This window comes from Montipora foliosa, chromosome 3, assembly GCF_036669935.1.
Source record: "Montipora foliosa isolate CH-2021 chromosome 3, ASM3666993v2, whole genome shotgun sequence".
In the NCBI taxonomy this organism is placed as follows: Eukaryota; Metazoa; Cnidaria; class Anthozoa; order Scleractinia; family Acroporidae; genus Montipora; species Montipora foliosa.
Window position 1 is genome coordinate 26,536,315 of NC_090871.1, and position 11,855 is coordinate 26,548,169.

Genomic DNA, 11,855 nt, shown 5'->3' on the forward strand with positions numbered 1-11,855 from the left:
TCCATTGTACGTCTTTGTGCGTAATGGTACGGAGTACATGACGTTTGCGCTTGCGGATTTCTGCTGAACTACAAAGACTGGTTTTTAGCATATTTAGGCTGGAGAATTCACGCCTGACCACAACATCGATAACTCCGTGCCCTGCTATTTTAGAATAGTGTGTGGGATCTTTAACGTTCCACAGAGTATATGCCGGAATATGGGATGTGAGACAGGGCCTACTGTGACGATAACCGAGGGTACTCCCTTGGGAAAAATAAGAGAAAAAAGAAAAGAAAGGAAAATGCCAAACCCCTTCCCTCGATCCTGCAACACACTACCATTTACTACCTAATTAACAAGAGTTTTATTAACGTGTAAACACTAGGAAAAAAAAGAAAGGTAAAAACTAATCAAAAGCTAATCCTAAAATTTATTAATATACAAGTAAATAAATACATCTTATTCGATGGTTAACATATAATACGCGCGGATATTTTGCGAGTTGCGTAGTATTTTTCCGAGCCCCGCAGGGGTGAGGGAAAATACCAGCAATGAGCAAAATGACCGCGAGTATTATATGTTAAACCATCGAATAAGAGATTTATTATTCCACTATACAAAAAGGTGTTATCTTGCTTTAATTTTATTTGGTGAGAGTGTTTCTAAAAAAATGCATCATCTGTCCTTCAGGGCGCTTGCGAACGATGTAAACGGAACAGAAAGCCAGCCAAATGTCCTTTATTTGATTGTATAAACGAAATGACGAGAGACAAGCGATGACAAGCTAATTCTCGGGCTTTGTATCTTGTTGAAAACAATTTCGTTCATCGAAAACTCCAGTTCCGTCCGTATTTTCTTTGTTCTACAGTGTAATACCGTCTCATATTTTGGGCCTTCTCTTGACCAAATATGGTAAAATGACGTAATAGTGGAATAATAAAATCCTTGAACGCATATGACTCCCTTAAGCTTAAACTATAACTATCTTAACTTACATTTAATATAGTTTACTATACTTAAAGTTTTCAGACCAGTTCCTGTCCACTATGTTCACTTTTCCTTGTGTCAAAACCACACTTCAGTCGGCTTCTTGTTCTTTAAATGTTATTTCTCGTGCGTACTCCTTCAGCTCAATCTTTTGCTGCTCTTATCATCCTTTTCACTCCTTCCTCTTTCTACTCTCGTTCTGTCATTTCAGTTTATAAGTGCCGCCGTTAACAAAGGGATTTCGTCTTTGAAGTCTTGTCGCGGGCCCTGCTAATGCCTCTTAGCAGTGATACAAGGAAACTATCTTGTTCACCTTCAACCTTTCACTACCGACTTTCCTCTTAACTTTCCTTCTTCAACTCTTCTTTTTTCCAACTGGCCGCCAACGCCCACGTACTTTACACATATATAGCTTTACTAATGTGTTCAAATTACGACATACATTTTTACGTGACTACACTAAAGGCAATTCATTTACACTTATTGACAATCTTATTGTTTAAACACGACGCTTGCAGACCTATAGTTACAATATTATTTTCACAATGGAGACTATTAAGAACAAATAAACTTACAAACTATTTTCTAAGGTACTAATTACGGTTGACTACGATACGAAATTAACACTAAATAATTAAGACGAACGGAATAAACTATGCAGCTAACGAAAACAAAAAGGAATTTTGTGACACCTAAAAAGAAATTTCATGACACCTACCCGTTTATATTCCATAGTCCTTCCTTCCTTCCTTCTTTTACCATTTGCAGATATCATTACAACGGCAGCACTTTCTCCTCAGTTATTTAAACATTTTCCCTTGCTTTCCATTATTAAAGACACACTTGAGTAATCTTAGCTGTGCTCCTAACTACGTAATCCAATAAGAAAAGCTTAACTGTTTATATAAAAATAATAATGATACTTGATTATGTTAAATACTCTTATTCAATTTCATTACCTAGTTGGTCCCTCCTTTAAGATGCTTAAATCTCTCACATGGTTGGGATGGGGTCTCACTTCTAAGGCATCAATCATTAGGTTTTTATACGTACGTTTATTACTCAGCGAGAAGGCCGCCCTGGATATTTCAGGCTAAGTACTTCATGTATATAGGGAAATGCAATGGTATATACGCGGTACTCGTGGGAATACCTCATAATTTAAATACACTATCATAAGTAAGGGATAGATGAAGTACCTGCGTAGTTCAGATACATAGTGCCGCTGACCGGTTGGCTCAGTTGGTTGAGCCAGGCCTCTTTCCACCCTGGTTGAGCCGTTGACTTCCCTGCGGGAGGTCGTGAGTTCTGCTCCGACGAACCAACACTCAGGGTCTTCAACACATTTCCACCGCATTGTGCAAACTGCACTACAACCGAAAAGAAAACCATTTCTTAAAACGGTTAAGTTTCACTGTCCCTTATCAGTTAAGTATGATTGAGAACTTCTCTAAGTTACATTGACATCCACTTCTTAGGAGTTTATTTACCGCCTTTTGGGCTACGTTTCACACACCTTAGTTTGAAATTTGTTTATGGTTTTAAATTAAGGTAACAGTTTGAGCTAATACAAAAATCCTTAATTTTTAGAGTAATATACTTTAAGGCCCGAAGTATTCTCTTTTCTTCATTAATTGCGTTTGAGGAACAGGAGTATCAAAATAATAAAGAAACCAAACAATCCCATCCCATTTCAAGAATTTATCTAGTAAGCAAAGGGATGTATTTTACGACCTTTGGGATACCTTGTACGCCTTTGTCCTTGTTTCCTTCTAAAACTTCGGCTTCAAAAGGATTTTAAACTTGACGTAATCTGGGGAAGATCATGCAGCCGGTCAAAGGCTAAAGTAATCGTCGGTTTGAAATTGCTTTGATCATCGGAGAAACGAGATTTATTCTTACTTTAGTAATAGATAGAACTGCCATGTCCTAAAGTACATTAACAGGCTTCATTTCGATGATCAAATAAACGTCTTTCATGTATATTCACAAGGTACAGAGGAGGTCTATCCTTTCCTCGGCCACCAAAGCCTTCACATGACATCGCAATGGTCACGTTTATGACCCAACGATTCCTCTGGTATATGCGACCACTACTGTGGTTTAGGTAACCTGCGGTCAGGTCTCTCAGTATGTCGCCGCTCGCTAAAAATAATTTTCGTTTAGCCAACTCCACAGTATGTACCGCGTGAAACTAAAATAGAGCCGGATTGCAGGTTATGGTTTGGGCGAAAAAAAAAGGCTGTTCACGTGACTAAATGTCAGCAGCTCCCTTACCTTGATCTTGAACAATCAGTCGCGGTTGATGTCTTTGATTTGACATGAATATGTTGCAGTCTCTTCAGATATCATTCAAAAGATCTTATATGTTATATTCCTGCCTTTTGAGATGTGGGAAGTTAGTCTCGGATCGATACTTCAGTATGCATTAACTTTCACACTTAAGGTCGAGTCGTAGGGATGTTGTCTTCAAGCTCGAGATGCAACAAGGACACCCAACGAGCAAATTAAGCCAAAAGCCTTTTGAGAGACATTTCTAGGCTACTTGTAACGTATGAAGACTGTCCAGAGAGATGTTTTTATCACCTAGAAGAATTTGATCTGTTCGGATACAGGGCCGTAGCCAGAAAAAAAAATATGACTGAGGCAATGTTCGTGGTTAAATTATCTTCGGAAGTGTTTTAAGTGTTTATGATGAGTACATATTAAAGACAACACTGGAATCACGCTTTTTTCTTTAATTGCACGAAAAAATACCGAAGCAAGTGCCTCAGTTTGCCTCATACTTGCTACGGCTGAAAATTGCTATTAGCTGAAAATTAAAGAGTCCGAAAATTATAGGGAATGAAATTTTCATTTCAGAAATTGCTTGCTATAAATATCCCTTCCGAAAACGTAAGGGACTACTTTTCCCTAGTTGCCGAATCTTTTAGGTGATATTTTAGAAAAGAAATCTAGAGCTGTTTGCAACGTAAAATCGAAATTCTTAGAAAAGTTTGGCTCTTCCGAACACATTCACCGAAGATTATCGTTGCCCCCTATACAACTCAAATTCCTAAAGCGTTGAACGTGATTAATAAACAATTGTTTTATTAGTTACATGATTTCGCCAACTTCATAACTTGCTTTAAGCATCATACAACATTATAGAGAGGAAATGAGTACATTGTTTTCAATCTGACTTGTAGAAAGCCTGCATAGAACCTTGCATAGAACAGAAAAAATGGCATTGGTGTCAATACATTCGATGTCGCGCTAAATAGTTCATTAATGCTAAACTGCCTATACACCGAGTACTGAGGTATACTTAGACTAGTGAACAATCATGATTCCAAGAATTAAACATAAATGTGTGCAAATTGTATCATTGCAAGGATATTGCTGACATGCACATTACTGTTGGTTTCTAATTATTTCAGAGGATTAAATTTAGACTCTTTCAGTTTGCTAAATATTAACAATATCATGTAAGGCTGGAGACGTTTACACTGAGAGCTTCATTAAAAAAAACCGGCGAGCATAACAATGACGAGGAAACCTCAAAGAAACCTGGAACCTTATTTACAAGAGTGCTAACACTTTTTACTGGTAAGGCGTCTCTAAAGAAAATAATTTTTACTGTAGGAAACAGACAACTTTTTTAAAAGATATGTTTCGGCATGCTTATGCCATCATTAGTTTAATGAGTTCCTAAGTGAGAACAGTTATAAAGTCTACGGGTAGATGAAAAAATTATTACAACATGACGCAATACAAAAGCGGGTACTATTTACAGCGTGACACCAAACATCAAGGTGTAAACTAAAACGTGAGAAAAGTGTTGTAATGCTGCAATTGTTTGTTAACTTCCGGTTTGATCTTATTTATATGAAAAGCTTCTTTGAGTTTTAATCAATTGAGTTGCTGGCAGAATCCAGAATACTAAAGCACGAAGGGGAGTATTTGCTCTTACATAAAGGGGAGGTGTTGAAATGCTTAAAAATATGCGAGTTTTTATCGCTTTCCGTGTGTTCCTTTATCCTGGTAGAAAAGTGGCGACTAGTTTCGCCAATATAACGGGAATTGCAACCCGCACAAGAAAATTGGTAAACTACCATGGATTTTAGAGCAACAGGAGTATGATCTTTAACACTAAACATGTTTTTAATTTTGAATGAAGTGAAAACTAATTTGATAGTTAGGTCAGATTTGCAAAAGCGCTTAGTAAGTTGTCGGAGTTTAAGTTTCGCTATTTTGGAATAATGGCCGACGAAAGGGAGTTTAAAATAACGTGTATTATTGTCATCATTAGTGTTCCGGCTTTTTTGAGAAAAAGACCCGTCAAGATACCGCTTGAAAGTTCTGTCAATAATGTGCGAGGGAAATGAATTACGTTTCAAGGTGTCAGAAAGTTTATTAAGATCGTTTTAAAGGCCGGAGGAGGTGTTGTTGATTTTATAGATTCGGTCGATAAGAGTTCGGATAAGGCCAATGTTATAAAACATCTCCTTTATGTAAGAGCAAATACTCCCCTTCGTGCTTTAGTATTCTGTATACTCAATTGATTCAAAACTCAGAGAAGCTTTTCATATAAATAAGATCAAACCGGAAGTTAGCAAACAATTGCAGCATTACAACACTTTTCTCACGTTTTAGTTGACACCTTGATGTTTGGTGTCACGCTGTAAATAATACCCGCTTTTGTATTACGTCATGTTGTAATAATTTTTTCATCTACCCGTAGACTTTATAACAGTTCACACTTAGGAACTCATTAAACTGATGATGGCATAAGCATGCCGAAACATGTCTTTCAAAAACGTTGTCTGTTTCCTACAGTATTTAATCATACTTGCTACTATTGCGACCTTATGAAAATACTTTTTACTAAAAAGGACTTCTTTGAAAGGACGCATTACAAAGACGGAGAGCCAGTAATATCAGGAATAAAAAAGTGAATTATAATGGAAAGAATACGCATTCCTAGTGTTATAACTATGAATTTGATTCATTTCGTTCTCACCAGTGAGAACCTAATTCATATTACGAAAATGTTCAAAGAGTCCATATTTCAAACTAGTTCCACATGGAATTCCTTCACTCGCTGATATTTCAAGCAATTTGCAACCAACTAATTAACCGAACTGCTGAAGCGCATTACGTTTGAATCACTAATTTTTTCTAGTCATGCGTGTTTTCAACGGTAAACGGTCACGCTCCTTCTGCATGCAATCCAGAGGTCTGACTGACACAGTGTTATGAATAACACTACTGATCTAACGAAGCCATTGAATTCGACATGGCTTAACGGTTCAAGAAATTACACTTATGAAATCGTAGTAAACAAAATTTCAGAGAATTGGCCTCGACGAATGCGAGTTGGGCCACTACCTCTCGAAAAATTAAATGTCACTCCATACTGTAAATGTTGTACCGTGGACTGTCCAAGGTCACCGAAATAGGAAGGGGCGCCAATTATAAAAGCAGTTAAAAGATAAGTGGCGTTCTTTGCCAAAAGAATTGGGAATTGAAAGAAGACGTTGAACCCATAATAATCTCCCATTTCACTCCGTATGAGTTCAGATGAGAAATTTCCCACTGTTGTTGAAGTTGAAATATCACCGCTGCGCTGAACGATCAGTGTCACTGAATACTCATTGTTCTCGCTCCCAAAGAAACGGACTGCATGCAACTTGGTGGGTTTATCAACGGAGATACTTATAACATCGGGGCCACGACCGGAATAACCCCAGCCGCCTGGAATAATGTCTCTAAACCGAGACAGGATACTATATTGTCCAGCTCTTTTCGCACTCCTAAATTCCAATGGGGTGGTCAGTGCATCGTTAAAATATTTTACCATTTCGAAAGACTCTTTGGTAGTGAGAACTTCACCGTCGAGGACAACACTTGCAAACTCTTTCTGTGCCATCAGAGGAAAACGTATCCCTTTCACGATCCGTTCTCCAAGGATTCTTCTTTTATCAGATCCTTTTGCTGCAAGCCCTTACTTCTGGCATTCCTTGGCAGCCCAGCGATCAATAGCTCTGAACAACTCGACTTCCTTGATCCTCAAAGTGTCTCGCTCCACTAATTTCTCCAATGTTGACCCATCGATTGTCACAAAACCATCGGATTTCACAGCTTCTTCAGTTTCTTCGTCGATCACCTTCCAACAGCGATCAAGCAAACCTTTCTCTTCGTATTTCTGCGCGTGCGGTAAGACATTGAACACGTTCGATCCGTCCAGGTTTTCTTGAAGATAAGTGGAACATTTGTCGGCCAGGGAAGGCAGCATGTATTTCTTTGCCAAATACATCAGCTGCATCACATTGTCCGGAGTCAAGTTCGCCTCATCGCAATAAATGAAACGAAATAACTCCATCAGACTCTCGTAGTCACAATCAGAGATCTCCACAGTATTTCCCCGCTCTGCCATATCACCGTAAAACATGGCATAAAACACTGGACTGCTGATCGCCAAAACAAACTTGTGACCTGAAATAGGCTTGCTTGCACTTCCGCCCTCAGAACGATGATCCCGAACAAAGAACTTCACATCGCTGAGGAGTTCTTGATTTAAAATGTACTTACATCGTTCTCGGATAGTACTATTAGCGGTTGATTGCCAAAAATCTGGCTTAGTTCCCTTCTCAGACATGACCAGCGCAAATATCGAACGAGAAGTTTTGTTCTTGAGGCGTTTGGATCGTTTTCGTACCCAGTGCCCTTGTCCCGTTCCGAGGTAACCTGGGCAGTATTAGACATAAGGTCGAGTATAATTAAATGAACGAAACCTTTCTAGCGCCTGCCACGCAGGCTAGATACTTTTGTGCTTCATTATAATTCTTCTCTACTACATTAGCATTTTTATCGCAAAATTTGACATTATCATGATTTGTTTTTGATAACTTTCATATCTTGTTTCATGCGTGTTGTAGTGGTTGGTGACCACTTTTTCATCATTTCGAAACTGAATAAAACAATTTGCTTTAAATCTAGACATTTCATCAATATCTATATAATAAACAGAACATTACATGGCCGCTTGGGGATACAAATTTTATCTTCTCGTGCTAAGAGTATCTCTCACTCGTGAGAGATACTTGCAGCACTCGAAGATAAAATTGGTATCCCCGCGCGGACATGTAATATCCTCTATGTATAGTTCAGGCCCCAGTTGTTCGAAGTGTGGATAACACTATCCACTGGGTAACTCAATTGATTTTGCTATGCTTTATCTGCTGGATAGTGATTTATCCAGTGGATAGCGTTATCCACCTTTTTTGAGGCCTGTTGGTAGTAGAGCGTCGCACCGGCATTGTGAAGTTTCAGGTTCAAACCCGATTGAAGTCCTTAATTTTTCAGGGTTCTCTACTCAATTGCTAAAATTGTGATCATACCTGCAAGGATTAGCTTCACTTAAAGCTCTATAATGTCATACTCCTCAAATTTCACAATGCCACTAGCGATGTTAACAATGTAATGCGCCTGTGGGAAGGTTATTAAAGTAGTTGCTTGGCAACTGTTGAGAGGACACCAGAAAAGATCAGAGTCCTTGGCAGGGTTCAATGAACCTATGACCCCCCATAACACCTGTCAGATGCTCTACCCATTGAGCTATAGCTACAAGAGCTCATAACTCTTGATGCAAATTAATTTTGTTAGCATTCACTTTCCCTTACTCTTTCAGACAATTGCAAGTTCCCTTTAGAAATCCAAATCATGGACCAGGTACAACTTTAAAATCAAGTAGTGCAGTCAAGAGTCAACAATATTAATTAACCCTTTGATGCCTAAACCAGCCTAATCTAGCCAGACTTAGTGTTAATTTTTACTCTGTGTAACGCCAGACGATTTTACTCATCAATGGGGAAGCCCCAGAAGTCCGTGGGTTAATCCTGAGAAAAAACTCTTGATCCATCATATCCTTTGTTGAGTGGCTTGATTGAACAATACCAGAAACGCAAGGGTTGAAACGTGTAACGCGCGTTCACAGCTTCCGAATATTCAGTGCCAACTGATTGGTTGAATGTTTCAGTGCTAAGTACCATATTTGGTACCCCTCGCTCTTGTTGTTCCAAATATGGTACTTAGCAAATTGAATATTCAGAAGCTTGTTTCCCAGCACAAAAGGGGCCGTTACACGTTTCAACCCTTATGGGTTTCTGATAATACAGGTAATACAAATTATTATAGTTTGGAGATGGTTGCTACACAAATTAACCAATTCATCACTGTTCAAAGTGACCCTCATTGATGAGTAAAAATCGTCTGGTGTTAGACAGAGTTCAAATTTTCAATTTCAAGTTTATTTTAAAAAATTACCGTTAAATTTTACAATGAACAGTCTGCACCCATATAGCAAGGCTAATCAGGGCGTACAGAGTAATGGCATACATGGCACTAAACTTACTACAGATGATATGATATTAAGATAAAATAAAACCTAGCAATACACATTGGGATAAGGTGATTACACAATAGACAGACTGAAGAGAAGTTGCATACATGTAATTATTACAATATTATTAAAATAAGTGAATATATAAATGAATAAGACAGAATTATATTATAGAGTAAAATCTATTGTACATTCACTTTATACTCTCAAGACTGAAAGGGTTATGTATACTACAAATTTATGTAGCTTTTTTTTTTTTTAGTTTTTGACTTTCAGTGTTTCAATTATAATCATAATAGCCAGCTATTCCCATTGCAATAGCCAGCTGAAATTGTCTTCCCACCATTAATTTTAGTTATGACGGCTGACCCTGTATGGCCCTTCCATTTAAGACAAATTCACCATCAGTTTTATAAAGTACTACAAACACATGAAAACTAGAAATAAGATGCGATCCCTTGTCAACATCTGACTTTCACTAATTTGATACTAACTGAATGGAACACCAGACTTTGAACTACTGCACAGTAATTGGAGAAACTGAAAATGTGCTAGTACCAAAATTTCTAAAAGTTAGAATTTAACATCTGTCATGATTATTATCACAAAACTGCATGTTTAATTTTGGTGATGATTAGACCTTGGTTATTGACCTACATGTAATTACACTTGAAAGGTGTCCTTTTAAATTATTTAAAATAATGTTGAATGACTATTAGACCCACAAACGTGTGTGAATCTATGGCTGCAATTTAAATAGGTTTTTTTTTCTCCAGGTGATCCATCAAACTCTATGCTGAATAGGGATGGACCTCTCAAATTACCAAAGTCTTCAAGCTCAACAAATGGTAAGAACATGTAGTTTATACGGTAGGAATGTGGAGTTCACTCTGGACCTGAGATTTTATTGTCAGGTTGCACTATGAAACCAGCTTTCGTTAAAAAGTCGTGAAATAGCCCTGAAAAACTGTTTATCTTTATTTTCATGGCTATGAAAACTGCATTTACAAAATTCATGGTGCTTACTTGATTTTCCTTGTGCACCATGAAAATACTGTAAAAATTACTCACCCCATTAAAATGTCTTGAAATCAAACTGGAATTTGTTTTCATGGCCCTCTAATAGCCCATGAAAATAATGTGTTTGGTACTTACACCATGAAAAAGCAGTGAAAATAAGTTTCTGAATTTTAATGGTATACTCACGAGTTCAACGATTTTCATGACCCTGAAAAGACACTGAAAACCTTTGTAACTGGTATAAAATTACAAGCAGAGAAAATGTCTTTAAACTAGATATAATTGATTCTTTTTGTACGTTATAATTACAAACTTTCATTTACACTAAGAATTTACTCTGCACCTCATTTGTACGTTCTGTAATGTTCATGACTTTTCATCACAGTGAAAAAACGGCATATTGACTAACTGTCTTTCTATTCTACAGCTACTATTACCTGTTGGCTACTAGCTATTAAGTTGAACCTCCTTAAATGGACACCTCCTAGTCCTACCTTTCTACTGTACATACTGTAGTGGTCACTGAAATTACCAAATAGTAAAAGGTCAAATTCTAAGCCATATACAAACACTTAAATAGTGCATGTTTAAGTCCAAAAGGAAGATAAGACATCTGTTAATGAAAAAAAGTTATGATGTCATAAGTGGTACATGGACTCATGTAGCCACTAACTGGCTGTTTAGTGCAATTTAGTTACGAGTGGGTTTCTTTAAGTGAAGAGTGGTTGATTTCCAAAAACAGGTGCATCTAAAAACCAGGAATTCCAAGTTGTGCCATTAGAAAAACTCACTGAGTTGGAACTCTTGGGGATTTTTGGGAATTAAAAGCTAAACTTGGAATTTAAGAAAATCTTTAGGTATTACACTCAATGATTCAACTTGAATGAGTTAAAATTCTAAAGAGAATTTTGTGCAATAGTACTGGATGGTCCTGTGAAACAATAATCAAAGCTTAAGTGCCCTTTTAGGATTTGATTCCATCTGGTGCCTTGAAAAAATGAGCTTAATTTCAATCTTAAATTTACAAGGTTTGGTCTTATTCAAAGCATGTCTTTCGAGTTAACTCACTCTTCGTAATACATGTACTTAGCTTAAGCAGTGTCCTTTAAAGGCTCCAAACTTTGAACATAAAATCACTCTGTACACGGAGAAATGAAAAAGAAAGCTTTTATTCTGATGTACTCCATAGAATGTGAGAAATCCAAATATCAGCAATGGATTACCTTATTTGATGCGATCACAATCGGCCTTTAAAACGAAAAGGAACATGAAGCATTACTCTTGAAAATTAAACACTCCAAGTCAGCACTTAATCATTTCAATGAACTCCAGTATCTTTCGAATCTTGCTCATTTTTTGTCAATGTATAATGAATCCGACGATCATTACAAAACTTGTCATCCTCCGCCATCTTGGATAACATGTGAAACTAGTGAGCCGTTTTCGTTTTGGTCAGCAGTCAGTGGTACAATAAGGGATACAT

General features: G+C 37.4%; 1 protein-coding gene and 1 long non-coding RNA gene across 2 annotated transcripts in view; one reads left to right on the forward strand and one right to left on the reverse strand.

Moving 5' to 3' along the window:
- Positions 1-5,668: 5,668 nt before the first annotated feature.
- On the reverse strand, positions 5,669-7,660 carry LOC137994674 (BTB/POZ domain-containing protein 6-like). Its single transcript, XM_068840277.1, has one exon. It carries the CDS (start codon positions 7,607-7,609, stop codon positions 6,956-6,958), a length of 654 nt encoding a protein of 217 aa, XP_068696378.1. The 5' UTR covers positions 7,610-7,660; the 3' UTR covers positions 5,669-6,955.
- A 2,478-nt stretch (positions 7,661-10,138) lies between these two features.
- The window catches only part of LOC137996600 (uncharacterized), a 6,730-nt gene continuing 5,013 nt past the window's right edge, over positions 10,139-11,855 (forward strand). Inside the window, exon 1 of the long non-coding RNA XR_011122340.1 lies at positions 10,139-10,200. This is a non-coding gene — a long non-coding RNA (uncharacterized lncRNA). The remainder of the gene's footprint in view (positions 10,201-11,855) is intronic.